This window comes from Vipera berus, assembly GCF_964194415.1.
Source record: "Vipera berus genome assembly, chromosome: 7".
Lineage (NCBI taxonomy): Eukaryota > Metazoa > Chordata > Lepidosauria > Squamata > Viperidae > Vipera > Vipera berus.
Genome location: NC_138209.1, coordinates 57,082,709 through 57,104,244, shown reverse-complemented (window position 1 = coordinate 57,104,244; position 21,536 = coordinate 57,082,709). Strand labels below are relative to the sequence as shown.

The 21,536-nt window shown below is 40.4% G+C and overlaps 1 protein-coding gene across 3 annotated transcripts in view; it reads right to left on the bottom strand.

The window, feature by feature from the left end:
- The window catches only part of TAPT1 (transmembrane anterior posterior transformation 1), a 133,565-nt gene that overhangs the window by 94,189 nt on the left and 17,840 nt on the right, over positions 1–21,536 (bottom strand). For all 3 annotated transcript variants that reach the window (XM_081332078.1, XM_081332079.1, XM_081332080.1), the window contains exon 3: positions 6,700–6,818. In XM_081332078.1, coding sequence (XP_081188204.1) covers positions 6,700–6,818 — 119 coding nt within the window. The remainder of the gene's footprint in view (positions 1–6,699; positions 6,819–21,536) is intronic.

Sequence of the window (21,536 nt, the reverse complement as noted above, 5' to 3'; positions counted from 1 at the left end):
ACAGAGTGTAATGGGAACATTCAGTTTCATGCAGGCCTGAAGTGAAATGCCAAAGTTGTCATCAGAGAAGATGAAGGGCTAAATGAAATTTTAAAATATATAAAAAAAGAAAAAAATCATTTCTAGTTTTAGAAACACTTTTCAAAATGGAAGCTAAGGAATACCATTTATATCAAATGACTTTGTTCAATGTGCTGCTGAGTAGAAGCCAAGGTTTAAAAAAGTTCATCATTCCCGAACATCTATTTTTACATTTAAATTCAATGTAATTCTGAATAAGATTTTCAGTGTTTGTGTGAAGAAAAACAATTCTGCTTTAACAAAATCACTACAGATTCCCATCTCAAGCTGCAAAAGCTGTCAGTTTTGGGGGGCCATCCCACTTTAAACGTGGTTCCTTTAAAAGGAAATAAGGCTGAAAAAAGCAGCCCTGTTTAAATAAGCATGTAATTATTATTTTGCTACAAGACTACAGTACAATATTTCCAAAACCTTATCCATAAATTTACTGCTGATTATTTTAAGTGACCTGAAAACCAGTACTGTAATAACAAAAACAGATTTATTTTTTACATTATAGACAACTTAGAAAATTCTTGTTTCCCCAACATGGTTAAAATCTCATCTCAGGAGCTTTGACTATTACTACTTCCAACAAACACAAGAATTAGAAACTTCCCCCAGCAATTAGCAGAACAAGGATAATCTTTAATGAAACATAATAATTATTTCCTTAACTTTCTCAATATTTTTCAAAGGACGCTCTAGGGGGTTATTGCAAGAAAGTTAATTTCTCTGAAGGGTCTTGATCATGTAGGAACCAGGAAAATGCAGAACATTGCTTAATAGCAATAGCACTTAGACTTATATACCACTTCACAGTGCTTTACAGCCCTCTCTAAGCAGTTTGCAGTCAGCATATTGCCCCCAACAATCTGGGTCCTCATTTTACTAATGTTGGAAGGATTGAAGGCTGAGCTTCAGTCAGTCAGGATCAAACTCCTAGCAGTGGGAGTTAGCCTGCAATACTGCTTTCTAACCACTGTGCCACCACGGATCTTTTCATACAGCTGTTAGGATAGAATAAAAGCCATGTTGTATACTCACCATGAAGACACTCTATGTGACATCACATTCCATCCTATAAAGGAAGTGAAAGTGCTCTCCCCACTGTCTAATTTACAAGAAATAAAGGGGAGGGAGGGAGGGAGGGGGAGAGAGGGAGAGGGAGAGGGAGAGGGAGAGGGAGAGAGAGAGAGAGAGAGAGAGAGAGAGAGAGAGAGAGAGAGAGAGAGAGAGAGAGAGAAGGTTGTCATGTAGCTACACTACGTATCTTAGCCATATGGAAAAGAGGGAAAGTGATTTGGGCCCCTTTCATTTCCCTTGCGCAGCAGACAGATTCCAACCACAAAAGGGTTTTTATTCCAGATGAAAAGAACCAATAATTCAATTTGTAATGAATTCCAACAAAAAAGGAGTCAAACAAGAATCTGATATGGAGTGAATTTAGTTGTGAAATATGTGCAACCTACCCCAAAAAGGAAATGCCTCTACTTAAAAAAAAATACATTTGTTTACAAATATATACAATACTGCCTTTAGTATACAGACATCACCTAGAAAGTAAAACTAACCCAAATATTGGAATATAGTCATTATGGGATGACAGTAACCTGAGCAAACTAATGTTTAATCTTGGCACACATGTAAATAACCTTAATGGAGGAAAAGAAAAATATTTAAGAAATTTAAATATATTATCAGTCAGACTTAATAAAAGCAAAGGTTGTTCTACTACTATAGACTTGGTTTAAGGAAAGTGATAAACCTAAATCTGGCAAAAATGTGGTATATTACATTAATCCTTTTGTCCAGAGCAGGACATTAGTATGCCCAATAATAAATAATGTTTTGACAAAAATGTTGCCTTGTGCAGACATCAAATTTTCCCCAAAGACTGATTTAAGGCAGCAGATTCTACTGTAGTAATTAGACAGAGCAGGATTTTGGGTAGCACTTTTTTTATATTGCAAAATTAGCTTGTCAGACCGAGTTTGTTATTGGAAACAACATCTGGTTTGCAGAGGTTGGTGGTGCTGGAGACCTAATTCAGCCCTCTGATTCTTTTGAGACATAGGCATCAAAGCACACCGGAAAGGATCCCTTAACAAAAACTTCAAATACCTGTGCAAACAGAAGTACCTTTTAGCAAGCTAGTCAACTGATAGAAATATATAGGTAGTCCTCTTACAGCAACCATAATTGGGACCAGCAACTCAGTCATTAAGTGAAGTGGTCAATAACTAAAACTGTACCTGTTCTTACAATATTCCTTCAGCTTTCCTTTGCTATACAGACCTGTAAAGGTCACAAATATAAGGGTTGGTTGTAAAGTTACTTTTTTATCACTGTCTTAACTGTACAAAGTCACTGTACAAAGAAACCACTAAACAAGGACTACCTGTATCTGGCTGCCTTAAGAAACTCAGAATCTCCTAAATTTGCACTTATTTCTTCAATAAATTATATTATAAACCAAAGCACACTAAGAGATTAATTGAAAAAAGCATAAAACCGTTCCACTTGTCTCCCTATTTATAGATAAGTTCGGGAGACAGAATACAGAAATAAGGATACAGAAAAAAATTACATTCTTCATATTGTTGTAAATAAGGATCAGCACTGAACTAGAAGAGGATGTTTAGGTTACTGGAATATTTTAGGCTGAAATAATATATAACACCTGGTTTGAATAATGTACAAGAGGCAAAAATAAAAGAGATACAAAGGAAAGAACTATAGGGCACTTAATCTCTCTGTTAAGATCTTGAAAAAAATAGAATGAAGGGAGGAGCACTTTTATTTTCCACATAGAATGGAATATGATGCTGTGCCTAAAGGAATATTTTTCAAGCAGCTCAGTCCAAAGAGAATATCCACAGAGAAAGGAAGATAATGAGCAGCCACCATCAACAGGTTTAGCTATTTTTGTACCTCATTTCTGAAAAATGCAGTTGTTAAACATTCCCATCTACATGATGGAATGATGCCTTTTTCTATTGCAAAGTTTATTGTTAAACATATGGACAGTTCAAGAAAACCATAAAACACCAAACTTTTATTGTTATGAAACAATCATACAGAGGTGTATATCATGATGAATAGAGGAAAAAGCAAGACCAAATCTGAAACATTTATGAAATATTGACAATATCAAAAAGGTATTTTGAGCAGTGCCACTAATGGATACATTGGGTTGCATCCACATGATATATCCACTGATGGAACCACATCCCTCAACAACATAAAATCTTATTCTATCCTAACCTCTAAAATCTACTCTAGGATGCTGGGGAAGAGATTTGGAATACAAAATGGGAAGGGAGCAGAAATCACTAAACTTTTACAGTTACTCAAACAACGAATCTGAATTGTGCTCAAGGTCTTTGTAGCATCTTCTGTATGTTGATTAGAAGTACTCAACAATTAATTGATTTAAAAATTAAAAAACCTAAGTACCTGCACTGCTGGCAAAAGACAATTCATACATTCATTTTTCCCCCATCAGCCCTGTGATGTTTCCCTGAAAATAAGACTGGGTCTTTTTTTTGCCTCCAAAAGAGGCACCAGGTCTTATTTTGGGGGGGGTGTCTTTTCTTCTCACCTCCAGCACTGAGAGCCCCACCTAGCACGCCTACTTCTTCTGCGGCCGAAAAAGCAGTTTCATTCTGCAGCTCAGAATGGAGCTTGGGCCTGCATTTCACAGTCACGCCTTTCTGGGAGGCCTCTGCAGCCCAAAACCAAGCAATGGATTCTGTTGTGTAGTGAGTTCGTTGCGCAGGAATGGAGACGAGGCGAGTGAGTTCAGCAATGGTCATGTTTATTTGCTTGCAGGATTTGAACTGGGGAACTGAGCTGCAGCCTGCAGCAATTTATAGCCTGGCCCCTAGGCGGCAGCCAATAGCAGCACCAGAGACGAGGTGTTTGAGTTCCTGGGAGCCATTAGCTAGCTCCAGCTTACCACGTGGTGTTATACTTAAGCCCAATACATAACAGATTCAATCCATAGCTCAGTTCTCAGCTGCAGAGGCCTTCTGGAAAGGCCTGACTGTGAAATGCAGGCCTGTGGACCCCGCAGAAGTGGGCCAGTGAGGAGAAGCCTGGCTGCAAAGTAAGTGGGTGTGAGGCACATGGGGCAGCTCTACCCCCCACCCCAGCTTGATTTTTAGGCGTGCGCCTCACCCCAAAACTAAGGCTTATTTTTGGGGTAGGGCTTATATTAGGCCCATCCCCAAAAATCAAGCTAGGACTTATTCTTGAGGTAGGTCTTACTTTCAGGGAAACACAGTAGGTAACCTATACTATTCCTGCGCAACGAACTCACTACATGTTGGTTTATTTACTGATTTATTTACCAGACAACCCTGGGTGGATAATAAAACTTAAAAACATCAAGCAAATAAAGTGGGCTATATATGAAATGTTTTTTCTCCATGCAGATCAAAAATAACGCGCTCAGCAACATTAAATGTTAATAATAACTGTTGTTTAGAAAATTCTGCCCAGAGCTATATATTGCAATTAGTAAAACGGAAGTGGTTTCTGTTTAGAACAATGTGTCTGTACCAACACATTTCAGTGGGATTTTGAGTGGGAATTATCACTGCAACAAAGAGCCTTGTTTAAATCCTCCACCTGACCACAGAGCCCAGGGTATAACTTTAGTCAATTATTAAGTAAAGGAGTCCCTGCGGATTTTATTCTGTTAGTCTTTGTCACTATAGACGGTGGTGCTCATCTCTGTTCCAAGGCCATTGTGGTCTCAAACCTGGGCTGCTGGCTTTCTAGCTGAAAACCCCAGCACACTGAGCCACCTCACTACCCATTATTAGGTAGCTGAACAAATGAAATTACTGAATGATGGTTGTGAATAATTATATTCCATCCATCTTCAAGGTAGTTTTTTTCATTTGATCCACCTTAAAGAAGGATGGCATATAATTATAATAATTAATAAAAATAAATGTATTTTAATTTACTATCTTTAGTCTTTATGAAGTGAAAAGAAATTAAAGCTAGCATTATACAGTGTGGAACCTTACAATAAACAAAATGAATGGAAGTAGAGACATTTGATAAAGTATTAAAATTGCACACAATGTGGATAAAGGATTCCAGTCATTTTTTCACATTTTTAATTATAACCTATACTGTGTCCTGGATAGCAGCATTGAATGGCTTTGTTTGGACTTTGCAGGCAGAACTGGTTAGTAAATATTTAGGCAGTATGGGAGATCACCAGGAAATTCTGAGACTGTACACAAGACTGGGAAATTGACAAAACAATTCTGAAGAAAATAAGGGCAAACCATTTGTATTTTCTTCCAAAAACAGCACATGGGGTACCATGTAGAGCCAGATGAACAACACTAACTGAAGGAGAGTTTACTGAATACATATCTATAGTATATTTAAGTACAAAATATACTATAGTATACTATATTAAGTACAAAAATAAATGATGGTCCCTGAAACTATATTTTAAACTACAACTATAAATAAATATGTGATTCCCATCCTTTGGTAGGCTTTAAGCACCCATCTCATGAATAGGAGCTCATGATCCTTTTGTGTCCATCACGATTTTTTGTACACAGGTTGATTAAGCTTTGGCTTCTCTTGCTCTACCCCTTCTCCCTAAATGGGTTAAGGTTACTGATCAATTTACTCTATTTATTCACACCATAACTGAAACAAGAATACCACATCAATAGATTTTTAACTTAGTGACAGGCAAAAAAGAGCCAGAGTATTAAACAGGATTGTTCATTAGAGATTTAACAATTTATTATTAACATTTTATCTTATTCTACAAGAAAATAAATTTCCCGTTGTAACTGATGGTATAATGTTTTCATTTCAATAAAAATGCAATCCAGAATAACCTATATTGTGTACATTGTTAAATTAACCAAACTTTGATTTGAAAATTATAAATCCTTAGCCACAGATTCCTTCATTTAACATATTTTGGTTTGAAGCATTGTTTTTAGTTCAGAGTTCATCTCAGATCATTTACTTATATTTGGAAGTCTTAAAGAGAAATATGGTTTTCATGTTATAAAGCACTATTTCAGTGTTACGAAAAGATTCTGTGCACCTATGTTCCCATTAGAAGAGCCATATCACCAGAGACATTTTAACAATACATTTATTTCTATTTGATTTATTTTAATGGACTTATAAAAGTAAAGGTAAAGTTTCTCCCGCACATGTGTGCTAGTCATTTCCGACTATAGGGGCCGGTGCTCATCTCCGTTTCAAAGCCGAAGAGCCAGCGCTTGTCCGAGGACATCTCCGTGGTCATGTGGCCGGCATGACTAGACACCAAAGGAGCACGGAACGCTGTTACCTACCCACCGTAGTGGTCCCTATTTTTCTACTTGCATTTTTACGTGCTTTCAAACTGCTAGGTTGGACTTATAGACCACTCCAATTATGAACAATGCACATGATATGAACCCTGGCTCTTGGAAGAAAAATCAGTAGCTACACTAGCAAATGAATTGTAATTTAATTATAACAAAGTCAGTCCTGAAGAAACAATTATTAAACTACACCACTTAAAAATGAATTAAAACTAAAGTTTATAAACAATTAAACATTGTTTTTACATAGAAGGAACAGTAAAAAACTTACCGCAAGCTGCTACAAGGCAATGTGATAAACCTGAACATTGCCAGAAAAACTCTCAATGGGAGGAGAGTGAATACATAAAGGAAAGCATCCAGGCACAAAAAGATTCCAAAAATCATCAACTAGAAAGAGAGAGGGAGAGGGAGAGGGAGAGGGAGAGGGAGAGGGAGAGGGAGAGGGAGAGGGAGGGAGAGAGAGAGAGAGAGAGAGAGAGAGAGAGAGAGAGAGAGAGAGAGAGAGAGAGAGAGAGATTATTACATAATTATATAATTACATGCAGAAGAGATATGACTGTAATCATAACTATCTTCAATAAAGCAGGGTAATTTAATAAAATTATACATAAATACAAAATTCCATTTGAGGCCTGGCAAAACCAGTAGATTTCCCACAATTTCCTACATTTTTATTAGAAGCTAGGAAGGGGCACCCCTCCAGAGAGGAAGTTCCAATTTTACACCACAGAAGGGACAGGGAAGTTCTCATTTAGCAAGGTACTATTTATATAGAGAGTAGAAAAGAAGTTGGAACATATTCAGCAAAAGCTCTCTTTTTAAGCCGCTGGCACATGAATTTTATTTATTTTATTTTAATCCCATTTATATCCCGCCCTTCTCCGAAGACTCAGGGCGGCTTACAATTTAAGCACAAACCAATGTGCTTAGCAATAGCCTTCATTCTATGTATATGCCTGCTTATTAGGGCTTTCGGGGCCCCCAAGCGGCATTATTACACAGTCAGCTTATTGCCCCCAACAATCTGGGTCCTCATTTTACCTACCTCGGAAGGATGGAAGGCTGAGTCAACCTTGGGCCTGGTGGGACTTGAACCTGCACTAATTGCAGGCAGCTGGTGTTACTTAAGGAGGCATTAGCCCACTGCTCCACCAAGGCTCTATAATTTTGCAGATTTTCATGCCTTCAGTGACCCTAATCTTCACTCAGTAGATGAAGTGGTTTGAGACACTGTCTCAGTTCATCAGCCTTGACCTTCTATACATGTTACAATAGCTATAAACTTTACAGAACTCACTTCATATATAAACATCTTTCCTCCAGACATTTTTTTCTTATACAACAAAATAACATTTTCTCTATTTAGAAAACAAAAATCCACATCCAAAAGAATTGTGACCCCAGACTTCTGGTTTGCCATTGTGGCCGCTGGAAGGTGAGCTCTGTCTTCCGCAATCAATTTCGCACCGCTGGGGGACCCTGGAAAGGGTCAAAAGTCACCCTGTAGGGGCGACAAGTAAGGAGGGGATCCCTGCTTGATCGCAGGAGGGCGTAGCCCTTCTGCTTGATCCAGGGCAGCCCTCCAAACAGGCAGATGAAAGATTGGCCATAGAAATATGGCCCATCACTAGGCTGCAGACAGTCGAAGTCAAACTTACCTCCAGGCACTTCTAAAGCAGTGTGCATGAGACTGGGTGAGATCTGAACCTCTCTTCAATCCTAACTATCTTTTTTACCTGTATAAGCTGCCCGAAGTATTTTCTCCCCTGTGGAGAGAGGGAAGGGAAATCCTGTCCCACCCTCCAAGAGCAGCGGCGACTGACTATCCCAGAGTGGTTAAAACATTGAAAGAATAACCTTATTTTAACTGGATTTATGTATTTCTAAAATTTGGGGACCAAAAGATTTCTTATCCCTATTGAAGATTTGGGTTTTTACTTACAAAAAAGAAGTAAAATTGGAAAAAGAATTATAAAAATTTAAAAAACCTTACAGCATTGGTGACATCTGGTGGCTAAATCTGATACTACAACCTGTTATTGTCTAAAAGAGACTTGGCTTGAAGCCCAGACTACAGATAAGACTCCTTTAACCTTGGCAGATATCAGCTATGAGAAGCTCAGCTGTGTTCTATACTCAGTGATAAAATTATTTTCATCCCAATTGTAAAGCTTTTAATACACCACTAAGAGAATATGGATGAAGATCAGAAACACATTCTTTCTAAGTTGAAATCAATTCATGAAACTATTCTTACAACTTCTGATGAAATAAAGACGCTATAGAAAAGAACAAGATGTCAGCCTAGATATTCAAACCCTAACTTTGACTACAATTAAAGAATCAACTATGGAGAACACAATAGAAGAAGTGGAACAATCAAACATTATGATAGTGGATTCAGTGGACCAACAAATTCAGTTAATGAAAAACCCACAAAAGGGACTGATAACACTGAAAATGGAAAAGACTTTCTATATAAACCAGAATAAATTTGAGGAGAAAGAAAAAGAACAGACTGAAGGGAAGATAAAATATTCCAGGGCAACTATAGGGAGATGGAATAATAGAGGCGATTTGTTAGTCCTTCCAAAAGAATGGCGATTGGATGGTCTCTCTTATTTCAAATAATATATACAATAACAGAGGGATGATTTAAAAGCACGGACATGAAAGGCGAGTTGGCAAAGAAAGAAAGCTAGAATAAGGCTGAAGAAAATTGGGGTTTGGATTTATTAGTGAGGATGTTATGTCATTAATTAAAATAGAATATACTCAAACAGACAAGATGTGTAATTTGAAGATTAGGCTATGAATTGAGATAAAGAAAACTTTAATCATTTAAACCTTGGAAGCATAAATATCAAAAGTTAAATTTGAATATTGATGGGAAATTAAAAATTGGGGAAAACAAATAAATAGGATATTGATTGTCTATAAAGATTGAATGTAAAAGTAATTAAGATATATATAAGCTTAAAACTTTTGATAAGTGTAATAAACATGTCTTTACATAATTGATAAAATAAGAACTGTACTAGTTTAAATACGACATAGTAGATATTAAGAGAAAACGAGGAAGTATTTGATGTTGAAATAAAGGAAATTTTGGTCATTAAACTTAAGACATTTGGAAATTAGTAGAAAATGAGAATGTTATACTGCATTATCAACTAGATGATGTAAGATGGTGACAAATAGAATATATTCAAATAGATAGGACATGTATCTTGAACATTAGGTTTTGTGATGAATTGTGGTAAAGGAAACTTTGGTTACCTAAAACTTGGAAATTATAAATATTAAATGTTAAATTTAAATATTGATAGCAAAGTAAAAATTGAGAAAAACTAATTACAGGATATTGATTGTCTATAAAGATTGAATGTTAAAGTAGGATATCTATAAGCTAAAAACTATTGATAAATGTAAAATGTTATTTTTACTTAATTAATATAATAAGAATTGTATGAGCTTAAACATGAGACAGTAAAGGAAAAAGAGAGGAAATATTTAAAGTAGTAGTTTGAGATTTGTACTACAGACACTTGTATGTTATTGAATTATTGATTAACCCAGACACCACGCTGCTTTTTAAATACTTAAATGTAAAACTAGAAAACCTGTCAGAACCCACCTCAGCCCACATCTTAAGAAAGTAGGATTCTTGGAAACAAGATTTTCCAAGCAGGAACTTTTACTAAGAAATAGGAGAAATAGGAGACAATAGAGATAATAGGAGACAATAGAGATAACCCCTTCATGGATTACTGCCTTGTCGTGGCGAAGGGGCTTGCGTAATTCAATGAAGCTATGAGCTATGCCGTGCAGGGCCACCCAAGACGGAAAGGTCATAGCAGAGAGTTCTGACAAAACGTGATCCACTGGAGAAGGAAATGGCAACCCACTCCAGTATCTTTGCCATGAAAACCCTATGGACAGTACCAAAAGGCAAAACGATATGACGCTGGAAGATGAGCCCCTCAGGTCGGAAGGCGTCCAATATGCTACTGGGGAAGAGCAGAGGGCTAGTACTAGTAGCGCCAGAAAGAATGAAGCGACTGGGCCAAAGCCGAAAGGACGCTCAGCTGTGGATATGTCTGGTGGTGAAAGGAAAGTCCGATGCTGTAAAGATTTTTTCTCCATAGGAACCTGGAATGTAAGATCCATGAATCAAGGCAAGCTGGACGTGGTCAAACAAGAGATGACAAGACTGAACATCGACATCTTAGGTATCAGCGAACTAAAATGGACAGGAATGGGTGAATTTAATTCAGATGACCATCAGGTATACTACTGCGGGCAAGAATCCCTCAGAAGAAATGGAGTAGCCTTCATAGTCAATAAAAGAGTAGGAAAAGCAATACTGGGATACAATCCTCAAAATGACAGAATGATCTCAGTTCGAATCCAAGGCAAACCATTCAATATCACAGTAGTCCAAGTCTATGCCCCAACCACCGGTGCTGAAGAGGATGAAATTGACCGGTTCTATGAAGCCCTACAGCACCTTATAGAACTAACACCAAAAAATGATGTCCTTATCATCATGGGGGATTGGAATGCTAAAGTAGGAAGCCAAAAGATAACCAGAATAACAGGCAAGTTTGGCCTTGGAGTACAAAATGAAGCAGGGCACAGGCTGATAGAATTTTGTCAAGAGAATACGATGGTCATAGCAAACACTCTTTTCCAACAACCCAAGAGACGGCTCTATACATGGACATCACCAGACGGTCAACATAGAAATCAGATTGACTATATGCTCTGCAGCCAAAGATGGAGAAGCTCTATACAGTCAGTAAAAACAAGACCAGGAGCTGACTGTGGCTCAGACCATGAGCTTCTTGTTGCAAAGTTTAGGCTTAAACTGAAGAAAGTAGGGAAAAGCACCAGGCCAGTCAGGTATGAATTAAATCATATCCCCGTTGAATATACAGTAGAGGTGACAAATAGATTTAAGGAATTAGATCTGATAGACAGAGTGCCTGAAGAACTATGGACAGAGGTTCGCAACATTGTACAAGAGGTAGCAACCAAAACCATCCCAAAGAAAAAGAAATGCAAGAAAGCAAAATGGCTGTCTGAGGAAGCTTTGCAAATAGCTGAGGAAAGGAGGGAAGCAAAAGGCAAGGGAGAAAAAGAAAGATATGCCCAATTGAATGCAGAATTCCAGAGAATAGCTAGAAGAGATAAGAATGCCTTCTTAAATGAACAGTGCAAAGAAATAGAAGAAAACAATAGAATAGGGAGGACCAGAGATCTTTTCAAGAAAATTGGAGAGATGAAGGGAACGTTCAATGCAAAAATGGGCATGATAAAGGACCAAAATGGCAGGGACCTAACAGAGGCAGAAGAGATTAAGAAGAGGTGGCAAAATTACACAGAAGAACTATACAAGAATGAGCTTAACGTCCCTGATAATCACAATGAGGTGGTCACTGACCTCGAGCCAGACATCCTAGAATGTGAAGTGAAGTGGGCCTTAGAAAAGCTGAGCAACAACAAAGCTAGTGGAGGTGACAGTATTCCAGCTGAGCTATTCAAAATCTTAAAAGACGATGCAGTAAAAGTGCTACACTCAATTTGCCAGCAAATTTGGAAAACTCAACAGTGGCCACAGGATTGGAAAAGATCAGTTTACATTCCAATTCCAAAGAAAGGCAGTGCCAAAGAATGTTCAAACTATCGCACCATTGCACTCATTTCTCATGCTAGTAAAGTTATGCTTAAAATCCTACAAGCTAGACTCCAGCAGTATGTGGATCGAGAACTACCAGAAGTACAGGCAGGATTTCGAAGAGGCAGAGGAACTAGAGATCAAATAGCCAACATACGCTGGATCATGGAGAAAGCTAGAGAGTTCCAGAAAAACATCTACTTCTGCTTCATTGACTATGCTAAAGCCTTTGATTGTGTGGATCATAACAAACTGTGGCAAGTTCTTAAAGAGATGGGAGTACCAGAACATCTTATTTGTCTCTTGAGAAACCTATATGCGGGCCAAGAAGCAACAGTGAGAACTGGACATGGAACCACTGATTGGTTCCAAATTGGGAAAGGAGTCCGGCAAGGCTGTATACTGTCGCCTTGCCTATTTAACTTATATGCAGAGCACATCATGAGAAAGGCAGGGCTAGATGAATCAAAAGTTGGAATTAAGATTGCTGGAAGAAATATCAACAACCTAAGATATGCAGATGATACCACTCTAATGGCAGAAAGTGAAGAGGAACTGAAGAGTCTCTTGTTGCGAGTGAAGAAGGAGAGTGCAAAAGTTGGGTTGAAACTAAACATTAAGAAAACCAAGATCATGGCATCCGGCCCTCTCAATTCCTGGCAAATAGATGGGGAAGAAATGGAAGTAGTGACAGATTTTATTTTCCTGGGCTCCAAGATCACTGCAGATGGGGACTGTAGTCAAGAAATTAAAAGACGCTTGCTCCTCGGGAGGAAAGCCATGGCAAATCTAGACAGCACACTAAAAAGCAGAGACATCACCCTATCAACAAAAGTGCGTATAGTCAAGGCTATGGTCTTCCCAGTTGCAATGTATGGCAGTGAAAGTTGGACCATAAGAAAGGCTGAGCGCAAAAGAATTGAGGCCTTTGAACTCTGGTGCTGGAGAAGACTCCTGCGAGTCCCTTGGACTGCAAGGCGATCAAACCGGTCAGTCCTAGAGGAGATCAACCCTGACTGCTCTTTAGAAGGCCAGATCCTGAAGCTAAAACTCAAATACTTTGGCCACCTAATGAGGAGGAAGGACTCACTGGAGAAGAGCCTAATGCTGGGAAAGATTGAGGGCAATAGAAGAAGGGGACGACAGAGAATGAGGTGGCTGGATGGAGTCACTGAAGCAGTAGGCGTGAGCTTAAATGGACTCCAGAAGTTGGCAGAGGACAGGAAAGCCTGGAGGAACATTGTCCATAGGGTCGCGATGGGTCGGACACGACTTCGCAACTAACAACAACAAGAGATAACAGACAGGATCTGAGGAATTCCCTCACAGATCGATATTTTTAAAGTGTCCCCAAGCAAACCCCACCCCACAGTTCATTCGGTCAGTTCTGGATCAGCCAAGCTCCAGGTGGTAAGCCCATCGTGGGAAAGGAGAGATAACAGTCCGCTTGCAGCAGGATCATTTCCACCCTCCTCACACTTCATTCGGAGAAACAAACCAGATCCCGGAGGATTGCATTTCTCCCTTTCCCACCCCCTTTCCTAAAGCTTCCCTAACGATTGGCCAGGTGTTTTGCAATTGTGCAATCCATTCTTTCAGCGATGGGATTTCCGGTTCGTTTGGGATTAGTTTTGGCATAGGGTTGAAAATTTGACTGGTGGTTATTTGAAAAGGAGTGTAGCCTATGCTGGAGGGGACTGCGTTATGTAAGCAATTTCTGCAAAGGGAATAGATCCGTCCAATTTATTTGCTGGAAATTAATAAAGCAATATTGCTCAAGTATTGAGTTACCGTGGTCCGATTGGCCGTTCACCTGAGGATGATGACTAGATGACAGTCCCTGAGTAGTTCCTAAGAGGGATAAAAATTCCTTCCAAAACTTTGACGTAAATTGACATAGGTGCTTTTCCTTCCCCAAGTAGAGACAATTAGTTTGGCACAGATGAAGAAATGTATATATGCACAAGTATGAATGGAAGAGAAATTGGTGTGATAACAAATGGAAGACACAAAGTATTCTTATCCGTATCTCAAATGTTAATTCTACTAATTTCAATTATTAATTTTCAGAGTTTGAATTCCAATATAATTTGAACTGTTTCTGGAAATGACTTGAGCTTGAAAAAAGAAAACAAGTTATGATTTTTTTTTACTTTGTCATTTCTGAATATATTGGAAGTTCATTCTAACTGGTCATTAGGATCTACTTCAGTCACTTCCACTTTCTGCTGACAAGTTTTTTTTTCCATTCTCAATTTTTTAAAAAATCTAAAAATAAATCTTCTAAAAGACAGCATCTCAATTGACAGCGGCCAACACAACTTTCAAAGGAATCTGGCCAAGCCAGCTAAAAGCTTTTAGGACTTTATGACGACACACATAATAATTTGCTATGGTTTTAATTGCCAATCACTCCCTACCAATTTAAGTAATTCCTTATAAGAAATCATATCCAAATTCACACCCATAGATACACTCTCTATCGCGTGTCCAGGAATCCCCCAGATTGGTATTTTATAATTTAACTTATAATACTTTTTCCAGACACACAATAAAGCACTTCTTAAAATATGAGATTTAAAAGCCTTTTCAACTTTTTTATCATAAATTAAATATGCATGCCACCCATATAATAAGTCCCATCCCTTAAGATGAAGTATACTTTTATTTGTTAAATTAAGCCAATCACTAACCAGTGTAAAAACCACCGCATCATAGTATAATTTCAAATTAGGCACCTTAAGTCCTCCTCTTTCCTGTGCGTCTTGTAAAATCTTAAGTTTAACTCTTGGTTTTTTTCCCGCCCAGATAAATTTATTAATACCCTTCTGCCAATCGTCCAAATTAGCATCTTTTTTCAAAATAGGTATCATTTGAAACAAGAAAAGAAACTTCGGTAGAACATTCATTTTAACAGCTGCAATTTTCCCCAGCAAAGATAATTGTAATTTTTTCCAATTAAGTTCTTTTGTACTTTTAACCATAATGTCTCATAATTATTCTTATATAATTTTACATTAGAGGCTGTAATATATACTCCCAGATATTTAACCTTTTTCACTATTTCATAACCTGTCAATTTAACTAACATTTCCTTTTCCTTCATAGTCATGTTTTTAGATATTTTAGTCTTATTATTATTTACCTTAAAACCAGAAACTTTCCCATATTTATTTATTTATTTATTTATTTAATAATATTTATATACCGCCCTTCTCCCGAAGGACTCAGGGCGGTGAACAGGGCAAGAATAAAAATACAAAGTTACAAAAATTAAAAAAGAATTAAATATATGCCCACTAAAAAAACAATCAGTACAATATTAAAACCCCAATAAAACCACAATAAAAAACCCCACCAATCCCCCATCAGGCCAGGCCGGCTTGTTCGAATAGGAATGTTTTTAGGTCGCGGCGGAAGGAGCGAAGATCGGGCGCCATCCGGAGCTCAACCGGTAGCTGATTCCATAGCTCCGGGGCACCCACAGAGAAGGATCTCCCCCTGGGGGCCACCAATCGACATTCTCTGATCAGTGGCACCCTGAGGAGGCCCTCTCTGTGGGAGCGCACAGGGCGAAGGGAAGTTGATGCCGGCAGCAGGTGTTCCCTAAGGTACTCCGGACCCCTGCCATGTAAGGCTTTAAACACCATTACTAGTACCTTGAATCTCACCCGGAAGACAACTGGCAACCAATGCAGCTCACGGAGCAGAGGTGTAACATGGGAGTATCGGGAAACTCCCAACACAACTCTCGCGGCTGCATTCTGTACCAGTTGGAGCCTCCGGGTGGTCCTCAAGGGCAGCCCCATGTAGAGAGCGTTGCAGTAGTCCAGACGAGAGGTCACGAGCGCGTGAGTGACCGTGCATAAGTCATCCCGGCCTAGATAGGGCCGCAACTGGCGCACCAGGCGGACCTGGGCGAAAGCCCCCCTAGTCACAGCCACTATGTGATCTTCCAGAGTGAGCCGTGAATCTAGGAGGACTCTCAAGTTGCGAGCCCTATCTACGGGGGGTAATAGTTCACCCCCCATAGAGAGAGATGGAATATCCGAATTGACCCGGGATGAAGTATGCAAAGCCACTCAGTCTTGTCGGGGTTGAGTTGAGGTCTGTTCCTCCCCATCCAGACCCGAACCGCCTCCAAGCAACGGGACATCACGTTGAGGGCATCACTGGGGTGGTTTGGGGTCGAAATAAAAAGCTGGGTATCATCAGCGTACTGATGATACCCAACTCCAAAGCCACGAATGATCTCACCCAGCGGTTTCATATAGATGTTGAACAGGAGAGGCGAGAGGACCGATCCCTGAGGAACTCCACAAACGAGAGACCTCGAGGTCGACCTCTGTCCCCCTGTCAACACCGACTGCGAACGTCCCAGGAGATAGGAGGAGAACCACTGCAAAACCGTGCCTCCCACTCCCAATCCCCTGAGACGCCGCAGCAAAATACCATGGTCGATGGTATCGAAAGCCGCTGAGAGGTCTAATAGGACTAGAACAGAGGAATGTCCCCTGTCCCGAGCCCTCCAGAGATCATTCACCAGCGCGACCAATGCCGTCTCTGTGCTGTACCCGGGCCTGAAACCCGATTGGTACGGGTCTAGATAATCCGCTTCATCCAGGACCAGAGGGAGCTGATGCGCCACCACACTCTCAACAACCTTCACAAGAAAGGTTGAGTTATAATATATTGAGTTATAATTTCCATCAAGTCTATAACCGATTGAATCGGTTGAGATAATATCACAACCAAGTAATCCGCAAAGGCTCTTAACCTATAATCATTCTGTTTTAGTTTTATTCCCTTTATTATAGTTGATTCACAAATTTTAATCAGTAAAATCTCCAATGTTAAAACAAACAACAATGGTGATAGTGGGCATCCCTGTCTTGTGCCTTTTTCAATTTTAAATGTCTCTGTTAATCCCCCATTAATTATAATTTGTGCCGATTGTTGTTGATATATAGCCCTAGGAGAATGTAAAAATTTATCCCCAAAATTCATTTTATCAACAACTTTCAATAAAAATTGCCAATTCAACTGATCAAAAGCTTTTTCAGCATCCAAAAATATCAATGCCGCAGGGACTTGGTTGTTCTTATCCAAATACTCAATTAAATTAACAATTTGTCTTACATTATATTGCATATATCTTCCAGTTATAAATCCAGACTGATCACTATGAATCATTTGCTTCAAAACTTGCATTAATCTATTTGCCAATATTTTTGAAAAAATCTTATAATCTGTATTCAAAAGCGATGTAGGTCTATAATTCTTAGACTGGGTAAGGTCTTGGTCCTCCTTTGGAATCAGCGATATAAAAGCCCTTCTACAAGACAGAGGCACTTCTCCTCCAATCTGGATATTATTAAAAAGTTCCTTTAATGGTTCTACCATCTCTGTAAATAATATTTTATAATAAATTGCTGATAATCCATCTGTACCAGGAGCCTTACCCACTTTTAGCTGCTTAATTGCTAAAATAATTTCCTCAGAAGTAATTAAACAATTCATCTCCTTTCGTTGTTCGTTTGAAAGTCTAGGAAAATGTGCTGCCTGTAGATACTTATCTATATCTAAAGCCTGTATATTTTCACTAGCATATAATTTTGTATAAAAATCTAAACAACTCTTTTTAATCAACTTTTGTTGATATACCTCTTTACCTTTATATTCTATTTTCTCTATAATACGTGATTTCTGTTTCTTCCGTAATTGATAAGCCAACCACCTACCAGGCATATTTGCATTACAAAATGTATTATGTTTCGCATAACGCAAATTAGTTATGCTAATTTGCTATGGTATTCCAAGTTTATCCAATAAAATATTGGCTGTAACGTATGGTATCGGCACCTCTTACAATATTTTTCTATTATTTTTTAAATTTTGCCAAGTCCCTTGCAAACCATTGTCATATTTATTATGTAATAAACCAGAAAAAAATTACATCAAGTTTATTGCTCACATCCTCTTACAGGATCACTTCTATGCCAATGTAATCTGAAAGGACATATTGCTAATTAGTAGAACTTGCTACCATTATGTAAGCAGAGAATCACACGATGCAACATATTTTGCAATAGCCCAGTTGTAAAGCTAGATTTGTAAAGGTTCATCCTCAGGAAACACTAAATTAGTTCACTTAGCTATCATACAACATCTTTAATCCCTCATGGCCCCATTTCATGCTTAGTCATATTGACCTACAACAGTCTGTTTGTATCTCTGTGTTCTTAAATACAGAAGGTTCAGGAACTGAATGATGTCCACATTTTGTTGTGAACAAATTGGCAGAAAAATGTTAATGTGTTAATGTGTACCAGACAAAACCAGCAGCTGTTTTCTGACTTCCTGTTTCAACAACAATACTTCAACTATTCTGGATTCATTTCAGAACCTTAAATTAGATAATAATATTTTTTAAAAAGTCCTTTAAATCTTCAACATTGAAAAGCAAACAGATATCAGAAATTCTTAATAACAGAAATGCCTCAACAGAGCTCTAACATGCCCTATTCCTGATTTAAACCTTTCATGATGCACAGCCTCCAATGTTTACTTTGGGAGAGACCTGTAATGCATACAGGTGGTTTGCATCTCATAGGAGTGCTTTTTAAACAGAAAAAACAGTATATTATACTAGATGCTTATTTAACATCTTAGTGGGAGGAAAGCAGGGAGTACTGGATTCAAGGCTCAATAAATAAAACGGATTAACTCATGCATACATTCTTGGAGGGGGAAAACAGGTATATCAGGCTCATTTCAGAGGAAATGCTTTTTCTTCCAATGTTTAACCTGTTAGTTTTATCACATTCATTACTCTCATTCTCATTTAAACCTCACTCCACTTACTTATCCAAATTTCAGTGCTCTTCTTTCCCAACCTTTCCACAACATATTTCAGTTTTATTCTGATTTTAAACAATTTAGCTGTTTAATTATTATTTTTACTTCCCCTCCCCAACAATATTAGCTTCCAGTCATGCGTATTAATATAACTAATATAATCATCTGAGTTAGCTCGGGAGTTCATGGCTTCCATGACGGCCATGGACCTGACACAAGTAATTTCGGGACCGACTCATGTGGGAGGCCACACCCTTGACCTGATTTTCTTATCTGGACGGTGGTTAGATGAACTTGGTGGGGGCTCCCCAATTGTTACGCCCCTGTCATGGACCGATCATCATCTCCTGCGGCTGGTCTTCCGTTTTGCCACTCCCCACCGTGGGCGTTTGGAACCAATTAGATGGTACCGCCCCAGACGCTTAATGGACCCTGAGAGGTTCCAGGCAGCGCTGGGGTCCCCACCTGCCTCCTTCGCTCACAACTAGGCGGATGCCTTAGTGGAAGCCTGGGAAAGGGCAGCCACGGAGGCTCTTGACCGACTTGTACCCTTGCGGCCCCTGACCCGATGCAGATCCCGTCGAGCTCCATGGTTTTCCGCGGAGCTCCGGGAGATGAAGCGTCGGAGACGGGGCCTAGAGAGCGGTTGGAGATCCAGCCGATCCGAATCCGACCGATTGCGACTAAGAGCCTATATTAGGTCTTATCTCGCTGTGATAAGGGTGGCGAGGTCTAATCACTTTGCTACCCTTATCGCGTCCGCAGATAATCGCCCGGCCGCCCTGTTTAGGGTGACTCGCTCCCTCCTTAATCAAGAGGTGAGGGAGGAACCCTTGCAGGGTCGTGCCGAGGAGTTTAACCAACATCTGTCGGACAAAATCGCTCGGATTCGGACCGGTCTGGACTCTGACTGGGCAGAGTCTGACGATCAGGACACGGGCGGTCTTGTCGATATTACCTGGGAGGAGTTTGATTCTGTGACTCCGGAGGAAGTGGACAGGATTATGGGGAGGCTGAGCTCCACCACATGTTTATTGGACCCGTGCCCTTCCTGGCTGGTTTATGCAGCCCGGGAGAGGACACAAAGCTGGTTCCAGGCAGTTATATCGGCTTATTTGAGTGAGGGTAGTTTCCCCGCCGTCTTGAAAGAGACGGTGGTGAGGCCTCTCCTCAAGAAGCCTGCCTTGGACCCAGCTGTGTTGAACAACTTTCGTCCGGTCTCCAACCTTCGCTTTCTTGCGAAGGTTGCTGAGAGTGTGGTGGCGCATCAGCTCCCTCTGGTCCTGGATGAAGCGGATTATCTAGACGCGTACCAATCGGGTTTCAGGCCCGGGTACAGCACAGAGACGGCATTGGTCGCGCTGGTGAATGATCTCTGGAGGGCTCGGGACAGGGGATATTCCTCTGTCCTAGTCCTATTAGACCTCTCAGCGGCTTTTGATACCATTGACCATGGTATCTTGCTGCGGCGTCTCAGGGGATTGGGAGTGGGAGGCACAGTTTTGCAGTGGTTCTCCTCCTATCTCCTGGGACGTTCGCAGTCGGTGTTGACAGGGGGGCAGAGGTCGACCTCAAGGTCTCTCGTTTGTGGAGTTCCTCAGGGATCGGTCCTCTCGCCTCTCCTGTTCAACATCTATATGAAACCGCTGGGTGAGATCATTCGTGGCTTTGGAGTTGGGTATCATCAGTACGCTGATGATACCCAGCTTTTTATTTCGACCCCAAACCACCCCAGTGATGCCCTCAACGTGATGTCCCGTTGCCTGGAGGCGGTTTGGGTCTGGATGGGGAGGAACAGACTTCAACTCAACCCCGACAAGACTGAGTGGCTTTGCATACCTGCATCCTGGGTTATTTCGGATATTCCATCTCTCTCTATGGGGGGTGAACTATTACCCCCCGTAGATAGGGCTCGCAACTTGGGAGTCCTCCTAGATTCACGGCTCACTTTGGAAGATCACATAGTGGCTGTGACTAGGGGGGCCTTCGCCCAGGTTCGCCTGGTGCGCCAGTTGCGGCCCTATCTAAGCCGGGATGACTTATGCACGGTCACTCACGCGCTCGTGACCTCTCGTCTAGACTACTGCAACGCTCTCTACATGGGGCTGCCCTTGAGGACCACCCGGAGGCTCCAACTGGTACAGAATGCAGCCGCGAGAGTTGTGTTGGGAGTCTCCCGATACTCCCATGTCACACCTCTGCTCCGTGAGCTGCATTGGTTGCCAGTTGTCTTCCGGGTGAGATTCAAGATACTAGTAATGGTGTTTAAGACCCTACATGGCAGGGGTCCGGAGTACCTTAGGGAACACCTGCTGCCGGCATCAACTTCCCTTCGCCCTGTACGTTCCCACAGAGAGGGCCTCCTCAGGGTGCCACCGATCAGAGAATGTCGATTGGTGGCCCCCAGGAGGAGATCCTTCTCTGTGGGCGCCCTGGAGCTATGGAATCAGTTACCGGTTGAGCTCCGGATGGCGCCCGATCTTCACTCCTTCCGTCGCGATCTAAAGACATTCTTATTTGAACAAGCCGGCCTGGCCTGATGGGGGATTGGTGGGGTTTTTTATTGT